This window comes from Rhinatrema bivittatum, chromosome 12 (assembly GCF_901001135.1).
Source record: "Rhinatrema bivittatum chromosome 12, aRhiBiv1.1, whole genome shotgun sequence".
NCBI classification, from domain to species: domain Eukaryota; kingdom Metazoa; phylum Chordata; class Amphibia; order Gymnophiona; family Rhinatrematidae; genus Rhinatrema; species Rhinatrema bivittatum.
The window spans coordinates 29343757-29365371 of record NC_042626.1 but is presented as its reverse complement, the minus strand read 5'-3'; the positions used below and the strand labels follow the sequence as shown (position 1 = coordinate 29365371).

The window sequence follows — 21615 nt, the reverse complement described above, 5'->3', positions numbered from 1 at the left end:
CTCAGAAATTAACGCCTGCCAAAAGGCACCGGGAAAGTGTACAGAAAAGCAGAAAAAACTGCTTTTCTGTACACCCTCCGACTTAATATCACTATGATATTAAGTCGGAGGCCCCAAAATTAAAAAAAAAAAAAAAATCATTAAAAAAAAAAAAATCAGCCCACGGCTCATGGGTTGGAAGATGGACGCTCAATTTTGCCGGCATCCGTTTTCTGAACCCTTGGCTGTCGGCGGGTTTGACAACCGATGCCAGTAAAATTAAGCGTCGGCTGTAAAACCTGCTGACAGCTGCCACTTCTGCCAATAAGGAGGTGCTAGGGACGCACTAGTGTCCCTAGCGCCTCCTTATTAGCATGGGCCCTCATTTGAATACTGGATCGCGCGCCCAGGAGAATGGCCTGGACGCATGTCGGGAGAGCGGGCGCTCGCCTCGGAGTGCCGGCTCTCCCGTGCATTTTACTGAATCGGCCCGAAAATGTATTTAATATTTTTCTTTGCAGGTCTTCCATATTTTATTGCTTTCTGATTCTCATGTTGTCCAGCCTTAAGTCCCCATCAACACTGTCTGACTTACCTTCTCTTGGTTTCCAGCCAGGGCAAACAATCCAATAGTGTTTTTCATTTTAAATCCTTTTGGGAATTTTGCAATTGAGTAAAAAAAGCCAATGATTTGCCTTTATTCATGGAAATGCACTTGTTGCACCATATTCAGTTGCAGAATGTAGTGTGCCGTTTCCTAGCTGTGTCTTTTGTGTGGCATTGACTTTTGCAAACTATTTTCTTCTCTTGTGTTTAAGGTATAAACACTGGTTTGATGGCATGGCTCTGCTGCACCAGTTTAAGATTGAGCATGGCACCGTAACTTACATGAGCAAGTTTCTTGAAAGTGACTCCTACATCACCAATAAGACCAAAAACCGAATTGTGGTTTCAGAATTTGGGACAATAGCCTTTCCAGACCCATGCAGCAGTGTATATGAACGCTTCATTTCTACATTTGACTTGTCGAGTAGGTGATTGTATCACACTTTGTATTGTTATTATAAATGCTAGCACAAGTGGCAGTTTTTGTTTCTTTGAATACAATAAGTTGTTGGAGATTCTGCAGACAGTGATACCTTTAATAGACTGGCCAGGGGTGTCACTCTGTCCTAGCACATGGAACCTGTGCCTTGAGTCTGTGTGCTGGTGCCCAGAGTCTGATATAAACCCCAGCTGGTGCCACTTCCAGAATAATTGGGTTTTTTTTCCTGCATCATAAGAAAATAAGATATGCTAGCTGAGTTTGAACAAAGATCCATCGAGCCCATCATCTTGTGCACAATCTGTATCACAAGTACCCAATAGGACCTAAAGCTTAGATCCATTCCATGTTGCTAACTTTCAGGGATAAACAGTGGCTTTCCCAAATCTACCTGTCTAATAATGGTTTATGGATTTTTCCTCCAGAAATTTGTCGCGACCTCTTTTAAGCCCCTGCTGTGCTATTTGCCTTGACCATGTCATTTGGCAACAAATTCCACAGCTTGATTCTGCATTGAGTAAAAACATACTTTCTCTAGTTTGTTTTAATTCTGTAACCTGTTAGTTTCATGGACTGTCCCCTAGTGTTAGTACAATTTGAAAGGGTGTAAATAACAATCCCTTCTTTACCTGTTGCACCCTACACATGGTTTTATGAACTCCTATCAAATCTTATCTCAGTTGCCTCTTCTCCAAGCTGAAGAGCTCTAACCTGTCTTCGTAAGAAAGCCGTTCCATTATCATTTTTGTTGCACTTCTCTATACCTCTTCTAGTTTTGCTTTATCTTTTTATGAGGTGAGGTGACAATAATTACACATAATACTCAAGGTGTGGTCACACCTAAGATCACTACAGAGGCATTATGATAGTCCCCATTTTATTTTCAGTGTAAAAACACCATCTTGGAAGCCCAGACTAGATGTGTTCCATGCATTAAAAAAGATAGAAAGAAGACCAAACGACAGCCAACATGGTTAAATGTTAAGATGAAAGAGGCTATTAAAGCCAAAAGGACATCTTTCAAAAACTGGAAGGTGAATCCAACTAGAGCAAATAGTAAAGAACATAAATACTGGCAAATTAGATGTTAAGCATTCATAAGACATGCCTAAGGTGAATTTGAAAAGAAACTTACCAAAGAGGCACAAATCCCCAGGGCATTCCACTATTTACTTTTCTTCAATGGGAAAACTGACCATTTAGTCCAACTCTCTGTTTTCTGCCTTTTAACCAGTTACCAAGCCACAATAGATCAACACCTCCTACCCTATGACTTTTATAATTTCTTGAGGAGTTTCCCATGAGGGATTTTGTCAAATGCTTCCTGAAAACCCAGATACACTATATCAGCTGGCTCACCCTTATCCACATGTTTATTAACACTTTAAAAAAAATCCAGTAGATTGGTAAGTCAAGACTTCCCTTTGCTAAATCCATGTTTGCTTCTTCCCAATAGGTCATATCTATCTATATGACCAGTAGTTTTGTTTTTAACAGTGGCGTAGCCACAGGTGGGCCTGGGTGGGCCATGGCCCACCCACTTTGGCTCAGGGCCACCCAATCAGGGCTACCTGACACCAAACAAGTCTGGCCACCGCCGACTCCATCATCGCAGTGGCTGAAGAGAAGAAGGCTCTGCCAAAGCAAGGCCACCACGGGATCTCATCCCCGTGAGGGTGAAGAAGAAGGCCCGCTGGAGTAAAGTTGTGATGGGAGCTCATCTCTGCGGCAGCGGAAGAAGAGGTTTAGTGGTGAGGCCCGGTGCGTGCGTGTGAGAATGGGAGCCTGAGTGTAGGTGTTTGTGCATGAGAAAGGGAGACTGAGTGCGGGTGTTTGTGTGTGAAAGAATGGGAGCCTGAGTGTGTGAGTGAGATTTTGTATGTGTGGGGAGTGAGAGGAAACTGAACCAGGGTAGATGTAGGAACACTTCCTCTCCTCCTCACAGTCTGGATTTACCCTTGATATTGGATTCTGTTCCCCAGGTCTTGGAACCTCCCCTTCTGCTTTCATCTCAGATCTTCTCTCCTTCCCGACTCTCATCCACCCTCCTTCTTTTTCCCCAATACCCAGTCCTCCTCCCAATGCCTGTTTCTCGCATCCTCCCTCTCTTTCTCTCTTCTTGCCATCCCTGATCCTCTGGTGGGGACTGGGAGAGAAAAAGAGGGGGAAGCTGCACTCTGGGCTGGGAGAGAGAGAGTGTTGGGGAATACTGGTGCTAGGCAGAGGAGGTGGAGCGAGAGGGGAGCAAAGGAAGCAGTAAGATTTGTTATGCTGGGGCCGCTGTCTGTTAGGGATCTGTAGCAGTCCTGTTTCTTGTATTCTCCCAGTAGGATATGTATTCATGTTTTATGGTCTGTTGCAATATTTGCAGTGCTGCCTTTTCACAGGCAGTGTTGTTGCTGTTTGAATCCTGGCAGTTAGTGCTGCTATGGTATTGCACCTTTGCTACATATGTGCTGAGCGTTTTTTGTTGTTGTTTTTTTTTTTTGCAGGATTTTGTATTATTTAACAGTGTGCCTGGTAGTGGAGAGAGTCACTGAGATGAGAACTTGAATGGGTTTATTTGGTTTTTTGTATGGTTAGTTGTATGAGGGAATAGCCACTTAGTACTGGTACTTCTGTTAGTAATGTTGTCTTTGTTATGTTTTCCTTTAGCACTATGTCTGTTTTCCTAGCATTAGTTGGTCCAGGAATGAATAATTCTATGATTTATGCAAAAATGTATGTAAGAAAGAATGACTAACTACACAAGTACAAGAAATTGGTTGGGGAGTTAGGGGTGGAGCTTGATTGATTTCCTGGGCTCCCAACCAAAAGGGAGTATTACTATTCCACTACCGCTGTGTACATATTTTATATATATATATATATATATATATATATATATATATATATATATATATATAGTTCACAGAATTATCTACATGTTTGTTGCCGCTTTCAATAACCTGTTGCCAGGTTAATTGTGAAGTAAATCTTGTGACTGTTTTGTATTGCCTAGAGCTCACAGACAATGCCAGTGCGAACTTTGTCATGTTGAAGGGCGATTACTATGTCAGTACCGAGACAAATTTTATGCATCGAGTGGATATCAAAACCCTTGAATCAAAGAAAAAGGTAAATGCTGGTGGGTGTTTGCTTGAGAAGTGATACATTCTCTTTAAATGGAGAATAAACGATCCTGTATCAAAAGGCTGTCAGTTCATCCAGTAGGCCGGCAAACATTTTGGAGAAAAGTTGTGGACTAGTTGCATTTAAAATATTCTAGAAATTACGGTTAACAGACAAGTTCTAGGTGACACCTTTTTTATGGGACTAGCTTAAAAGGTGTGTGACTAGCTTTTGAGAGTTATCCTCCCTTCATTAGGTAAATTACCTACAGCTTGTTTGCTGGCTCTTATTATAGATTTGCATGTGCATTAACACAACAAACACAATATTTTTGGCTAAAAGGTAAAAATCCAGTAGAGCCAATGGCAGCCTTTTTTTTCATTACAACTGCATTTGGGGTGTAATATATACATGAGATATATATCATGAGATATATATCAATCATATCTCATGTATTTTCTTAAAGACTCCTTAGTTACACCTTTAGCAGAATAAAGGCAATGGTGACCTGTAATTTTGCACTAAGCCAAGCAATGTCAGTTAAGCACTGCCTCGCTGTCATAGTAAAACGTGGCTGGCTGTGGCCCTTATTCCAAACAGGCCCAGATTTAGGCAGAAGCAGCACAGCTAACTGCCTAGGGTACCAAATTTAAAATATCCAGGCCAAAGAGGATCCTTCTTCTGCTTGATTTAGGGCCAAGTGCAAGCACAGCTTCAAAGGGGAAGTGCCATGGCACTCTGCCTGTGGGCACCGACTTCTTAAATCCGGCCCTGGTTCCAAAGGGACTTAACCCTCATTCAGTGCCCATAAAATAATCTTTATCATGTAGGACTCTACTGTATAAAGAAAAAAAGTGCAATATATCTTTTATGTCTGTTCTAAAATCTTTTAAGTTTAGTGTTTGCAAACCCAATATTATGAGCTTCTACCCAAATTCAAAGTTAGCCAGCCAGAGAAAGCTGATGAAACCAAACTTTCTAAAAGAATCTACTAAATTAAATTCACTTACTGTCCACAACTTTAATTCCTCCATAGTCTGTTTATACCTTTTAAACAAAAGCCAGTCAGGTAAACCAATTCTCGCCCACTGTGTCCTATTACCCATATGAATTGCCTGGAGCTTTACATCCTCCCATACTACTCACAATAACCAATAAGGACATCAAATATTGTGAAATGGGACTTTAATGCAAAATCTTTCACTGGAGATTGGAGACGGGTGTGGAGTTTGCATTGCTGGAGCATATTTCTTATTTATTTTATTTAAGCATTTTTATATACCACGGCACGTTGGGAACATCACCTCGGTTTACAGGTAACATAATGCAGCAACGGGCTTTACAAAAAACACAAAGCATAAAAGTGATTGAATAACTATGTGAGAGGTATGAATAACCATGTTAAGAATATGTACAAAAAGAATAACAGCAAACTGAATAACCATGTGAGAGGTATGTACAAAAAGTACCCAGTAAGGAAGTTTGTTAATGTTCAGGAGGGTATCAGGAGGGTAAGCTGAGGGCTGAAAGAGGGAAGTAGATGGGCAGGGTTACAAGAGGGTAGTCGAGTAAAATACTTTTAACAGAGTATCTGCCTGTAGGGGGTATTGACAGGGTATTACAGGGATTTCGACGGGAAGTGTTCACAGGGTATTTACAAAAGAGTATTGAGAAAGGAGAATTTGGAAAAGAAGGGGCGGGGGAAGCATTGGGGGGGGGGGGGGGGGGGGGGGGGTGAAGGAAGCAGTGGTTCAGGTGAAAGCCGCCTGAACCATTGCTGAACCAAGAAATGGTTCTTGTAAAGAATCAGATGTTTCAGAATTATCCCAATAAACAGCGTCTTCATTTATTTAAAAAGTGCATTGTTAGCAAGGGCACTGGACACTGAAACAGTTGCTGTAGTGCTGTTCTGTCATTTATAGCATGCATATCGTGCGACATTACTGTTATCAGTACCTCGCAGTCGCTCCCGGTGTGCCCTGCCGCTGCTTTTGCAGACACTGGCTTCCCTGCTCTACCTGAACAGGTAGATTTCTGATCAGAAGCAAGGAGGCACACATAGCTGTTACCTGCACACGCAGATTACTGATTTTGTGCTTTGCCTCTGCAGCCTGAAAAAAACTGAATTTGCTTTTCAGGTGAACTGGAGCAAATATATTGCTGTGAATGGAGCTACTGCACATCCCCACTATGATCCGGATGGGACTGTATACAACATGGGAAACTCTTTTGGAAGACATGGTAGGGATATGCTGACATAATACAGTGCTTTTCTTTTTCTGACCATTTTTAAACATGCTTAAGAAAAAAACATGAACGTTTTAGGGCCACTGTAATGAACGACATAAGATGTACAGCCCCAGCGCAGCAGCTTGACAGGAATTGAATGAGCACAACGGGCCAGTCCTCTTGCATCAGTTTGTATATCTACGGCTGCCACAGCACGATGATAAAACAAATGTTAGTAATTTGCAATTTTCTGTTTTAGCAGCTTTGTCAGCAGCTGATGGAACACAGGATGTAATGCCCTACGTGAACCTTCGATCATGCACCACAAACCCAGTTTACCTGCTGGCGGCAGCTCCAGCACAGTTCTCCCTTCTGTGGCAGTATCGGCTTTCTCCCTCCGGGCCTTGTGCTGCCCCCTAATTTTGGTGCTCTAGGCAGCTGCCTGGTTTTTCTAATGGAAGCACCGGCCCTGATGGAATACAACAATAGAGTTTGTATAGGATCTGAACGTGCGGAAACTTGCTTGCAGCCACCTCGGGGATGGATGACCTGATGTTGCATACCTTGCATGCAATCTTCAAAGGGGGAGGAGAGAAGGATAGACAGTTACTATTAAATTGTATCTTAAGGGGTCTTCTGATCCTTCCCACAGTCCACGCCTTCTCCCTCTCCCTGTGATAATCCCCTGCCCTTGCAAAAGAGCTTCTATTCTAGTCAATAAAAAGGGTTCCTTCTAGCCTGTGCATCCCATCATGTGGATAAGCATTGCAAAATGAGCTGCTTTTTGCAAGTTTTAAATCCTTCTTCATGTTTTCCTGCTGAATTGTGTTTCACCCATCCCCAATGTGGCTAATCCATTTCTAAGGTATTCGTCTTATTGCTTTTAGTTCTTGTCATAGGCAATTAATATCAAGAGGCAAATTTGCAGCATAAAAGTCTCCGTGTTGTTGTACTTACTCTTTTAGTCTATCAACACTGCAGCCCAGCATCTCCAGGTAACCTCAGTTTATCATCGGAAATAATTTGTATAAAATGGAGTGCCTGATGGTGCTAATGTTCGGCCCTGCTAACTGTAGCTCTACAGATTTTGTAGGCTAGGCTTAAAACTCTTGAGGTAGATAAGTGCAGAACTGCAGCTCACACCCTGATGTGACTCTCACACACAATTCTTAGGATGATGTCCATTAAAATATTTTCCCTGGGTGTATATCATCACTGACATCCAAGCCTGCCAGAACAGGACGTCTCAACCAATCTCTTTCAGCCTTTCTGGTGCATGTGACAGCCCATAGGATGGGGGCACAGGATTGAATGGGATCTGGTGGCATATCTTGGCCATGCCTCAAGTCATTTCCATTGTCCGTTTCTCAAATTTATTTTTATTGTTTTATATATTTTAGGTTTAGTTTATAACATCATTCGGATTCCTCCTCAGAAGGTAAACCAGGAGGAGACACTGGAAGGGGCACAAGTGGTATGTTCCCTGGCCCCGGAGAATAAGCTGAAACCTTCTTACTATCATACCTTTGGTAAGGATAACGCAGCACTTGAAATTATTTCTGGAGACCGACCAATGATCCTCGGTGTGTTAGAATGTTTGGTAAATTCTTATAGTACCTGCAGACCACTCAGCAAATATTTGCCTGGGCAAGTTATGCAAGATTGGCACAGGAGCCAAGTGGCTTCGTAAATATTGCCATGGATGGTGAAGCAGCACTTTAAGCTAATGGCTGAAAGTGGATGCTTTGCCTGGGTGTATGGCTGGCAAGGGAAGAGGGAGAGAGTTAGGGAGTAGAGAATGTGTGCCCAAGATGGACTACTCAGACACCAAATCTGGCTGTTGACTAAATGAGGAGAAGCCCTAGAAAGTTTGAAGGAAAAGTCTGCCTTTTGCACACGGTTAGTAGTCTTGCCTGAAATCGGCAATTTCAAGCCATTAGTCTTGAAATTCACTAAGAAGGTTACCTTCAGCTGCTATGCACCCAGAGGAGCCAAAAAGATGGCAGGAGCAGCAAGTGACATGGCACAGGTTACTATCGATCTCATTAGTTAATGCTGGCAGTGATGCACAAGCCTTCAGATGTGGGCCATTGTGTGTAATGTGATCTAGAACATTTCTGCTGCCATGGATATATACTGTGAAGGGTATTGCAGCGGAGTTTTGCAAAGAATTCCCAAAATATCTTAAAGCAGTATTTACTAGTATGGCCCTTTCTGTTGGTTGCATCATCTTTTGAAACTCAGAATGAAAAGGGTCCTTAATAATCTTCTTTGTTATAACTGCTTAAATTGAATTGCCTAGTGTGCAGACCCTGCTGTTTAACAAATTCAAGTTTTAACCTTGAAATTACATCCAAAATCAGCATAATTACTAACTTTACTGATTTTGGATGTAATTTCAAAGCTTTTATGTGCATAAAACATGGGATTATGTGAGTAAATGGCTTGTAATAAAATTGACCGAGGTTTGTGCACATGGAAGTGTAACCCTTTGTTGGAGTGGAAGCTGTTTCCCAAGGGCACACAAACTAATTTTCTATTTCTGGGCTTACTCCGGCTAGCGCGTCTCCCCTCTCTCTGTGTCCCAAGGGGTGGGTTCTTTTTGTGGGGGAAATCTTAAACTTGTGGCCCAGGAGACGGTGTGTTTCTGGTTCCTCCTTCCTTACAGGCCCAGGTTTGGATGCACGTTTTTGACGCGCTAGCTTTACCCCTTATACAGTAAGGGGTAATAGCGTGTCGAAAACACGCATCCAACACCCCCAAAACTAATAGCTCCCGCAACATGCAAATGCATGTTGATGGCCCTATTAGTTATTCCCGCGCGATACAGAAAGTAAAATGTGCACGTTTTACTTTCAGAAATTAGCGCCTACCCAAAGGCTGGCGTTAATTTCTGCCGGCACCGGGGAAGTGTACAGAAAAGCAGAAAAAAAACTGCTTTTCTGTACACCCTCCGACTTAATATCAAAGCGATATTAAGTTGGAGGCCCAAAAGTAAAAAAAAAGTAAAGACGGACGCTCAATTTTGCCGGCGTCCGTTTTCCGAACCTGTGGCTGTCAGCGGGTTTGAGAAACGACGCCGGAAAAATTGAGCGTCAGCTGTCAAACCTGCTGACAGCCGCCGCTCCTGTCAAAAAGGAGGTGCTAGGGATGCGCTAGTGTCCCTAGTGCCTCCTTTTACCGCGCGCCCTAATTTGCATAGGCCACCCTCCTGAATCGCGTGCTCAAGAGAGTGGTCTGTGCGCACGCCAGGAGAGCGGGCGCTCACCTGCTCTCCCGCGCGTTTTTCTGTATCGGCCTGCAAGTAATTGTAATGCTGTTCCTGAGAAAACCAGGCAGGACAAGGTACTGGGTGTTCAAAATAAAGGTTTACTGATTCTTTAAAGTTAAATCAAAGTCCAAGGTATCCAAATGTGTGAGATTGAAGCTGTCTGACTTACAGATGTTAATCTTCCTCTGGGTATGTGTCCTTTCTCTCAGGTTACTGGGGTTGAGTGTAGTACTCATGTTTTACGTGCAGAAGCTGTTCCAGGTGGCCAGGGAAATCTTTCTTGTGGGAGAATCCCATTAGAACTGGAAAAATCCTATCTGAGTGAGTCCAATTGTTAAATTTCAGTCACCCAGCCAGTGTCCTGGTCCATTGAGGTAGAGATCCTGTGGGAGCTCTCCATGATTTTGGTCCATCTTCCTGAACATCAGTGGTCCGTGAAGCAAAAAGTATGTGGTGGATGGGATAACTGGCTGTCCCAGGGTTACGCGCATAAGTTATGCGCGTAACCCTTTCAAAACCCCCTGTGTGCACCAAGCCTATTTTGCATAGGCTTGGCGGCGCGTGCAAGCCCCGGAACGTGCGTAAGTCCTGGGGCTTTGCTAGAGGGCGTGTCAGGGGGCTTTTCGGCGTGATGTTCGGGGCATTCCGGGCACCCCCTTGCGCGCGCTGACCCCGGATTTTATAAGATACGCGCAGCTACGTGCGTATCTTATAAAATCTGGCATACAAATCACTGATCAAATGTCTAGAGAGCTATTGCACTTCAACATTTCCCCATGGGTACAGTTTTGAAAAGACTGCCAACTTTTGAAAAAATATTGAAAGTCGGGAATGTCTTTAATTTATCTTTAAAAAATGTCTGAATCGGTCTTTTCCATTAAAAAAAATAAATAGCTTCCTCGTTCCCATAGGGAGGTGCACTTACATTCTAGGGTCAGGTAGCAGCGAGAGGTCTATCTAGTCGCCATGTGGGAGGCTTAGCAGGTCTGGATAGGGGGTCCCAAAGCAGCTTCCACATCCCATCCCAAATCTCAAACCCCAAGCTGAAAGTGCCCGAAGCAACTGGACCAGGGTGAGAACTACAGATTCCCAGCAGAGAGAACAGACAGGAAATGTACAACTCTTCACAATGGGTACAGTTTTGAAAAGACTGGAAGGGGGCCCAGGACAGGCAGCAGTGAGAGATCTAACTAGCCCCCATGTGGGAGGTTCAGCAGGGGACCCACAGCAGATCCCACATCCCACCCCAAATCTCAAACTCTTCCTGGGATAGTTGGACGTGGTCAACTTGGACGTCTGGAAGTCGGGACGTCCAGAATCGGGACATCCATCATTGGGGACGTCCAGAGTCGGGACATCCAAGATTGGGGATGTCCAGAGGCGGGACGTCCAACATTGGGGACGTCCAAAGTGCGGACGTCCAACATTGTTAACGTCCAGAGTCCGGACGTCCAACCTGGGGATGTCCATAGTCGGGACGTCCATCCTAGGGACGTCCAACCTGGGGACGTCCATAGTCGGGACGTCCAACATTGTGGACGTCCAGAGTCTGGACGTCGAGCCCTGGGGACGTCCAGAGTCCAGACGTCCAACCTTGGGGACGTCCATAGTCCGGACGTCAATCCTCAGGACGTCCGAGTTGAGCACACCCAAGGTGTTCTCGCCCCACAGATCTGCTTTGTGACTCCTATCTGGACCTGCTCAACCTCCGTCATGGCGGCTAGATAGACCTCTCGCTGATAGCTGTCTTGGGCCCCCTTCCATCACAGCAGCTGCCTTCCTGAGTACACTGCCCCTGGAATGTAATTGCTCCTCCGAGTCCTCCCTAAGGGTACAAGGAAGCGATGTTTTTTTAATCGAAAAGACAGATTCAGAAATTGTTTTAAAATAAATTAAAGACATGTGGGACTTTCAATATTTTTTCAAAAGCTGGCAATCTTTTCATAACTGTACACATGGGGAAGACATTTCCTGTCTGTTCTGTCTGTTGGGAAACTGCTTTTCTCACCCTGGTCCAGTTAATGCGGGCGATTTCAGCCTGGGGTTTGAGATTTGGAGGTGGGATGTGGGATCTGCTTTTGGACCCCTATCCAGACCTGCTGAACCTGCTATCGTTCTTTTCGATTTAAAAAAAAATTGCTTCCTCGTACCCTTGCGGAGGTGCAATTACATACTGGGGGCAGTATATTCAGGAGGGCAGCGGCTGTGATGGAAGGGGGCCAAGGACAGGTAGCAGCGAGAAGTCTTTGTAGCCACCATATGGGAGGTTGAGCATGTCTGGAAGGAAAGCAGAACCTACATCCCACCCCTAAATCTCAAAGCCCAGCTCAAAGCGCCCGCATGAACTGGACCTGGGTGAGAACTGCAGATTCTCGCATAGAGAACAGACATGAAATGTACCACACTTCCCCATGGGTACAGTTTTGAAAAGACTGCCAACTTTTGAAAAAATATTGAAAGTCGGGAATGTCTTTAATTTATCTTTAAAAAATGTCTGAATCGGTCTTTTCCATTAAAAAAATAAATAGCTTCCTCGTTCCCTTAGGGAGGTGCACTTACATTCTAGGGTCAGGTAGCAGCGAGAGGTCTATCTAGTCGCCATGTGGGATGCTTAGCAGGTCTGGATATGGGGTCCCACAGCAGCTTGCACACCCCACCCCAAATCTCAAACCCCAAGCTGAATGTGCCCGAAGCAACTGGACCTGGGTGAGAACTACAGATTCCCAGGAGAGAGAACAGACAGGAAATGTACAACTCTTCCGAATGGGTACAGTTTTGAAAAGATGCCAACTTTTGAAAAAATATTGAAAGTCGGGAATATCTTTAATTTATTTTTTTTTAAATTTCTGAATATGTCTTTTCCATTAACAACCCCAAATCGCTTCCTATTCCCTTAGGGAGGTGCAATTACATTATAGGAGCAGTGTATTCAGGAGGGCAGAGGCTGTGAAGGAAGGGGGTCCAGGACAGGCAGCAGTGAGAGATCTAACTAGCCCCCATGTGGGAGGTTCAGCAGGGGACCCACAGCAGATCCTACATCCCACCCCAAACCTCAAACTCTTCCTGGGATAGTTGGACGTGGTCAACTTGGACGTCCGGAAGTCGGGACATCCAGAATCGGGACGTCCAACATTGGGGACGTCCAGATTCGGGACGTCCAACCTTGGGGACGTCCATAGTCCGGACGTCCAAAATTGGGGACGTCCAGATTCGGGACGTCCAACCTTGGGGACGTCCAGAGTCCGGACGTCCAACCTGGGGACGTCCATAGTCGGGACGTCCATCTTCAGGACGTCCGAGTTGAGCACACCCAAGGTGTTCTCGCCCCACAGATCTGCTTTGTGACTCCTATCTGGACCTGCTCAACCTCCGTCATGGCGGCTAGATAGACCTCTCGCTGATAGCTGTCCTGGTCCCCCTTCCATCACAGCCGCTGCCTTCCTGAGTACACTGCCCCTGGAATGTAATTGCTCCTCCGAGTCCTCCCTAAGGGTACAAGGAAGCGATGTTTTTTTAATCGAAAAGACAGATTCAGAAATTCTTTTAAAATAAATTAAAGACATGTGGGACTTTCAATATTTTTTCAAAAGCTGGCAATCTTTTCATAACTGTACACATAGGGAAGACATTTCCTGTCTGTTCTGTCTGTTGGGAAACTGCTTTTCACACCCTGGTCCAGTTATTGCGGGCGATTTCAGCCTGGGGTTTGAGATTTGGAGGTGGGATGTGGCATCTGCTTTTGGACCCCTATCCAGACCTGCTGAACCTGCTATCGTTCTTTTCGATTTAAAAAAAAAATCGCTTCCTCGTACCCTTGCGGAGGTGCAATTACATTCTAGGGGCAGTGTATTCAGGAGGGCAGCGGCTGTGATGGAAGGGGGCCCCGGACAGGTAGCAGCGAGAAGTCTTTGTAGCCACCATGTGAGATGTTGAGCATGTCTGGAAGGAAAGCAGACCCTACATCCCACCACCAAATATCAAAGCCCAGCTCAAAGCGCCCGCATGACCCGACCTGGGTGAGAACTGCAGATTCTTGCGGAGAGAACAGACAGGAAATGTACAACACTTCCCCATGGGTAGTCTTGAAAAGACTGCCAACTTTTGAAAAAATATTGAAAGGCGGGAATGACTTTAATTTATCTTTAAAAAAAATGTCTGTATCTGTCTTTTCCATTAAAAAAATAAATAGCTTCCTCGTTCCCTTAGGGAGGTGCACTTACATTCTAGGGTCAGGTAGCAGCGAGAGGTCTATCTAGTCGCCATGTGGGAGGCTTAGCAGGTCTGGATATGGGGTCCCAAAGCAGCTTCCACACCCCACCCCAAATCTCAAACCCCAAGCTGAAAGTGCCCGAAGCACCTAGACCTGGGTGAGAACTACAGATTCCCAGCAGAGAGAACAGACAGGAAATGCCCAACTCTCCCCAATGGGTACAGTTTTGAAAAGACTGCCAACTTTTGAAAAAATATTGAAAGTCGGGAATGTCTTTAATTTATCTTTAAAAAATGTCTGAATCAGTCTTTTCCATTAAAAAAAAATAAATAGCTTCCTCGTTTCCTTAGGGAGGTGCACTTACATTCTAGGGTCAGGTAGCAGCGAGAGGTCTATCTAGTCGTCATGTGGGAGGCTTAGCAGGTCTGGATATGGGGTCCCACAGCAGCTTGCACACCCCACCCCAAATCTCAAAACCCAAGCTGAATGTGCCCGAAGCAACTGGACCTGGGTGAGAACTACAGATTCCCAGGAGAGAGAACAGACAGGAAATGTACAACTCTTCCGAATGGGTACAGTTTTGAAAAGATGCCAACTTTTGAAAAAATATTGAAAGTTGGGAATGTCTTTAATTTATTTTTTTTTAAATTTCTGAATATGTCTTTTCCATTAAAAACCCCAAATCGCTTCCTATTCCCTTAGGGAGGTGCAATTACATTCTAGGAGCAGTGTATTCAGGAGGGCAAAGGCTGTGATGGAAGGGGGTCCAGGACAGAAAGCAGTGAGAGATCCAACTAGCCCCCATGTGGGAGGTTCAGCAGGGGACCCACAGCAGATCCCACATCCCACCCCAAACCTCAAACTCTTCCTGGGATAGTTGGACGTGGTCAACTTGGACGTCCGGAAGTCGGGACATCCAGAATCGGGACGTCCAACATTGGGGACGTCCAGAGTCGGGACGTCCAAAACTCGGGACGTCCAGATTCGGGACGTCCAACCTTGGGGACGTTCAGAGTCCGGACGTCCAACCTGGGGACGTCCATAGTCGGGACGTCCATCCTTGGGGACGTCCAGAGTCCGGACGTCCAACCTGGGGACGTCCATAGTCCGGACGTCCATCCTCAAGACGTCCGAGTTGAGCACACCCAAGGTGTTCTCGCCCCACAGATCTGCTTTGTGACTCCTATCTGGACCTGCTCAACCTCCGTCATGGCGGCTAGATAGACCTCTCGCTGATAGCTGTCCTGGGCCCCCTTCCATCACAGCCGCTGCCTTCCTGAGTCCACTGCCCCTGGAATGTAATTGCTCCTCCGAGTCCTCCCTAAGGGTACAAGGAAGCGATGTTTTTTTAATCGAAAAGACAGATTCAGAAATTGTTTTAAAATAAATTAAAGACATGTGGGACTTTCAATATTTTTTCAAAAGCTGGCAATATTTTCATAACTGTACCCACGAGGAATACATTTCCTGTCTGTTGGGAAACTGCTTTTCTCACCCTGGTCCAGTTAATGCGGGCTATTTCAGCCTGGGGTTTGAGATTTGGAGGTGGAATGTGGGATCTGCTTTTGGACCCCTATCCAGACCTGCTGAACCTGCTATCGGTCTTTTCGATTTAAAATAAAAAATCGCTTCCTCGTACCCTTGCGGAGGTGCAATTACATTCTAGGGACAGTGTATTCAGGAGGGCAGCGGCTGTGATGGAAGGGGGCCCCGGACAGGTAGCAGCGAGAAGTCTTTGTAGCCACCATGTGAGAGGTTGAGCATGGCTGGAAGGAAAGCAGACCCTACATCCCACCCCCAAATCTCAAAGCCCAGCTCAAAGCGCCCGCATGACCCGACCTGGGTGAGAACTGCAGATTCTTGCGGAGAGAACAGACAGGAAATGTACAACATTCCCCATGGGTACAGTTTTGAAAAGACTGCCAACTTTTGAAAAAATATTGAAAGTCGGGAATGTCTTTAATTTATCTTTAAAAAATGTCTGAATCGGTCTTTTCCATTAAAAAAAAATAAATAGCTTCCTCGTTTCCTTAGGGAGGTGCACTTACATTCTAGGGTCAGGCGAGAGGTCTATCTAGTCGCCATGTGGGAGGCTTAGCAGGTCTGGATATGGGGTCCCACAGCAGCTTGCACACCCCACCCCAAATCTCAAACCCCAAGCTGAAAGTGCCCGAAGCAACTGGACCTGGGTGAGAACTACAGATTCCCAGGAGAGAGAACAGACAGGAAATGTACAACTCTTCCGAATGGGTACAGTTTTGAAAAGATGCCAACTTTTGAAAAAATATTGAAAGTCGGGAATGTCTTTAATTTATCTTTAAAAAATGTCTGTATCTGTCTTTTCCATTAAAAAAAATAAATAGCCTCCTCGTTCCCTTAGGGAGATGCACTTACATTCTAGGGTCAGGTAGCAGCGAGAGGTCTATCTAGTCGCCATGTGGGAGGCTTAGCAGGTCTGGATAGGGGGTCCCAAAGCAGCTTCCATACCCCACCCCAAATCTCAAACCCCAAGCTGAAAGTGCCCGAACAACTGGACCTGGGTGAGAACTACAGATTCCCAGCAGAGAGAACAGACAGGAAATGTACAACTCTTCCCGATGGGTACAGTTTTGAAAAGACTGCCAACTTTTGAAAAAATATTGAAAGTCGGGAATGTCTTTTATTTATCTTTGAAAAATGTCTGAATCGGTCTTTTCCATTAAAAAAATCAATAGCTTCCTCGTTCCCTTAGGGAGGTGCACTTACATTCTAGGGTCAGGTAGCAGGGGGAGGTCTATCTAGTCGCCATGTGGGAGGCTTAGCAGGTCTGGATAGGGGGTCCCAAAGCAGCTTCCACACCACACCCCAAATCTCAAACTCTTCCTGGGATAGTTGGACATGTTCAACTTGGACGTTCGGAAGTCGGGACGTCCAGAATCGATACGTCCAACATTGGGGACGTCCAACATTGGAGACGTCCAGAGTCGGGACGTCCAACCTGGGTACGTCCAGAGTCGGGACATCCAGCTTTGGGGATGTCCAGAGGTGGGACGTCCAACATTGTGGACGTCTGGAATTCGGGACATCCAGAATCGGGACGTCCAACATTGGGAACGTCCAGAGTCGGGACATCCAAGATTGGGGACGTCCAGAGTCGGGACGTCCAACATTGGGGACGTCCAGAGTGCGGACGTCCAACATTGTGGACGCCAGAATCGGGACATCCAACCTTGGGGACGTCCAGAGCCCGGACGTCCAACCTTGGGGACCTCCAGAGTCGGGATGTCCATAGTCGGGACGTCCATCCTCGGGACTTCCGAGTTGAGCACACCCAAGTTGTTCTCGCCCCGCAGATCTGCTTTGGTACTCCTATCTGGACCTGCTCAGCCTCCGTCATGGTGGCTAGATAGACCTCTTACTGATAGCTGTCCTGGGCCCCCTTCCATCACAGCTGCTGCCTTCCTGAGTACACTGCCCCTGGAATGAAATTGCTCCTCCGAGTCCTCCCTAAGGGTACGAGGAAGCGATGTTTTTTTTAATCGAAAAGACAGATTCAGACATTTTTTAAAAATAAATTAAAGACATGTGGGACTTTCAAAATTTTTTCAAAAGTTGGCAGTCTTTTCATAACTGTACCCATGGGGAAGACATTTCCTGTCTGTTCTGTCTGTTGGGAAACTGCTTTTCTCACCCTGGTCCAGTTAATGCGGGCGCTTTCAGCCTGGGGTTTGAGATTTGGAGTTGGGATGTGAGATCTTCTTTGGGACCCCTATACAGACCTGCTGAACCTGCTATCGGTCTTTTCGATTTTAAAAAAAAAAAATCACTTCCTCGTACCCCTGCGGAGGTGCAATTACATTCTAGGGGCAGTGTATTCAGGAGGGCGGCGGCTGTGATGGAAGGGGGCCCCGGACAGGTAGCAGCGAGAAGTCTTTGTAGCCACCATGTGAGAGGTTGAGCATGTCTGAAAGGAAAGCAGACCCTACATCCGACCCCCAAATCTCAAAGCCCAGCTCAAAGCGCCCGCATGGGCTGGACCTGGGTGAGAACTGCAGATTCTCGCAGAGAGAACAGACAGGAAATGTACAACACTTCCCCATGGGTACAGTTTTGAAAAGACTGCCAACTTTTGAAAAAATATTGAAAGTTGGGAATGTCTTTAATTTATCTTTAAAAAATGTCTGAATCTGTCTTTTCCATTAAAAAAAACAAAGTGCTTCCTCGTTCCCTTAGGGAGGTGCAATTATATTCTAGGGGCAGGTAGCAGCGAGAAGTCTATATATTCACCATATTTCTATTTTTCTGTTTTAAACAATATAATAGTCTGGCTGGTTGTAATTAACAGTTCAGTTTTTGTCTACACGTTTGTATTACTACTTTATGGTCACTTTATTCTGCATTTGGTGAGGGTCTGTTTGTATTTTGTATGTGTGATCGAGCTGATGTTTTCTGCAAGTGTGTTTTCCTAACGGAAGGTGTATTGGCGTTTTAGGGCCTGGTGTAATAATTACAGTGTTGTTAGTATTTGAGTGCTGGCAGTTAGAGCTGTTTTAGTACGGGGGATTTACTATATTGAAACTGTAATTCCATTTACTTGTGGTTTTTTTGAGGGCTAAGCCCATACCCAACACACATTACAACAGACCTAATACCAATTCCAAGGGTCTTTTTTTTTTACTTTTTTTTCAGGGTTTTATAGCACTGCATGTAAATATAATATACCTGTGATATTTTTACCTCAGAAGACTGTACTTTAAATGTTCTTGTTCATGTAAAATCTGTTACTATAAAAGCATAAATCTTTATTGTGTGTGGGGAGGGTGTGACGGGGTGGGGGAGGGAGAAGGTGGCAGGCTGAAAGTTTCACCTAGGGTGCCTAATAATACCCTTGCACTGGCCCTACTGGCTACAGGTACATAAGAAGAAGGTATCTGTGGGTTTTGCCACTGTGCGGCTTATTCAGATTTGCCCCCTATTTGCACAGCTCCAAATAGCTCAACAAATCCTTTTGTTTGCGCCTGGTATGCAAACAAAAGTACGCGAGGGCGTACATTTATAAAATCTACCCCAATAGAATACCTTCTTATTTTCAAAAATCTCTCTGTGCCTGATGTTCTGCTGTCACTGGTGCTTCCCCCTTCTAGGGAGTAAAAAAAAGGTTCAGAGCTCTCCAGCCCTTGTCCATCAGGTTCAAATTTTAAACAACAGTCCCAGTCTCAAACAAATAGGATAAGTTCCAGCCATCAAAAATCCCACTCAGGGTAGCTCTGTCACTGGTGCTTGCCTCCCCTAGGGAACAGAGGGACGGCTCACAGGCCTTCAGCCCTTGATCCCAGGATTGGGGAGGTCCCTCTCCAAGGAAACCAAGGTTTCCCCCAGAATGAAAATGCAAAAGGAATCCAGCAAAAAAAAAATCTATCACTTGTTCAAACATGAGGCAGGTCCTTTCAGACAGGGACTGAACTGAGGGGGAACCTCCTCAAAATAAATCCTTTAATTGGGCTAGGAGAGCCCAAGTTTGCAAGGGATCAGAAAGGAACCAACTGCCTCTCCAAGGGCTAACTAAAAATGACCACACTGAACTTACTGACCATCTCATTAAGTACCCTGAGCCAACAGGTTGGGAGAGGCCGAAAAGGAAAGGAAGTCTCACTGAGCTGTTATTTTTGTAATAAAGGACATAGGGCCATCTGGTGGCGGACCACAGCAGAAGTAAAGTTATGCAGCAGGGGACCTCTACGCACACTGGGTTGCGTGAGTATTGACGCGCACATCTCAGGTTCGCGCCCCTGAGAAATTCCCGTGCCTGCCCGGACCATGCCCATGCCCCACACCTTTTTGAAAACCTTTGAGGCGTGCACACTGCGGCACTTACGCACGCGTATCTGAGTGCTTTTAAAAATTTGGTCGGCGCACGCAAGCCCAACTTTTCGCGCATTAATGCACACGTCAGACTTTTAAAATCCACCTCCTAGTCCATTGCCTAGTTCCATGAATATTTTTATGTGCACAAAATCTAGGCATGGGGGCGGGGGGGGGGGCGGAGCTGAGGGCGAAGTTTAGATTTGCATGAATGCTGTTGATTTTTTAAAACGTATGCACCCAAATTATCCTGCAGAAATGACACCCTGCAAACAGCAGGGATAACTCAGGAGTGGGTGAGTTTGTGCACATTGTTTTGGATAATTTTCAAAGCGAATTGGTGTGCGTAAGCTCCCTTTGAAAACCGGTATGACTTATGTGCATAGCTGCAACATAAGTTACCTGCGATGATGTTACAAAATTACCCTCCCTAAGCCAGGCATTACCTTTGCTGAAATATGTTTGACTGAGAAAAGCTGAGCTCTTGCACATGCCATTCTCTTTGAAATAACAATACTTGGGATTAAAAAAAAAAAAAAAAGAGAAAAATTAAATAGGCACGGTTGCATTCTCCTGCTTTCTTCATGGGAATTCTTGAACTTTTAGGATTATCCAAGCAGAATAAGTGGTGTGGGTAGAACAATGCTGACCTGTTTGCACGGTGCTGTTTGCTGGCTTGGAATGGCCACACCAGTGCAATTTTTCTTTTTTTGGTTTCAGGCATGACGGAGAACTTTATTGTCTTTGTCGAGCAGCCAATGAAGATCAGTTTGGTGAAGATTATTACAGGGAAGGCAATATCTGACGCTATCACCTGGGAACCAGAGCATGGCACTGTTTTTCACGTTGTAAACAAGAGAACCGGCAAGGTACTGCTGCTGCTTGAATTGGCTGCTGTACTGATGGTGTTACGGTGTCACGCACGGCTGTTGATACCCTGATTCCCGTGGCACTCTTCCGTGCCACGACCAGGAGGGTGATCGGCATGCCATACCGCCCTTATGAGGTTACGTGAACTCCACAGGGGTCACAGCATGTCAGCTTGATTCTTCTTTGCGCCAGGAGACAAGACTGAGGATGGAATTGTTGAAGAGCTATAGCTCTCTAGACATTTGATCAGTGATTTGTTGAGCTATTTGGAGCTGTGCAAATAGGGGGCAAATCTGAATAAGCCGCACAGTGGCAAAATCCACAGATACCTTCTTCTTATGTACCTGTAGCCAGTAGGGCCAGTGCAAGGGTATTATTAGGCACCCTAGGTGAAACTTTCAGCCTACCACCTCCTCCCTCCCCCACCCCGTCACACCCTCCCCACACACAATAAAGATTTATGCTTTTATAGTAACAGATTTTACATGAACAAGAACATTTAAAGTACAGTCTTCTGAGGTAAAAATATCACAGGTATATTATATTTACATGCAGTGCTATAAAACCCTGAAAAAAAAGTAAAAAAAAGACCCTTGGAATTGGTATTAGGTCTGTTGTAATGTGTGTTGGGTATGGGCTTAGCCCTCAAAAAACCACTAGTAAATGGAATTACAGTTTCAATATAGTAAATCCCCCGTACTAAAACAGCTCTAACTGCCAGCACTCAAATACTAACAACACTGTAATTATTACACCAGGCCCTAAAACGCCAATACACCTTCTGTTAGGAAAACACACTTGCAGAAAACATCAGCTCGATCACACATACAAAATACAAACAGACCCTCACCAAATGCAGAATAAAGTGACCATAAAGTAGTAATACAAACGTGTAGACAAAAACTGAACTGTTAATTACAACCAGCCAGACTATTATGTTGTTTAACAATAGAAAAATAGAAACATTACAATTCCTCATAAAACATTATAATTCCTCATAAAACATCAAAATCATTAATAGACGTGGACCCATACTAATAGAAAGAATATTTCAAAACA

General features: G+C 45.0%; 1 protein-coding gene across 1 annotated transcript in view; it reads left to right on the top strand.

Moving 5' to 3' along the window:
* Window positions 1-804: 804 nt before the first annotated feature.
* Window positions 805-21615, top strand: part of BCO2 (beta-carotene oxygenase 2) — a 34387-nt gene continuing 13576 nt past the window's right edge. Inside the window, 5 exon segments of the mRNA XM_029573360.1 lie at window positions 805-1009; window positions 4026-4141; window positions 6274-6376; window positions 7765-7893; window positions 20407-20555. Coding sequence (XP_029429220.1) covers window positions 820-1009; window positions 4026-4141; window positions 6274-6376; window positions 7765-7893; window positions 20407-20555 — 687 coding nt within the window. The 5' untranslated portion in view covers window positions 805-819.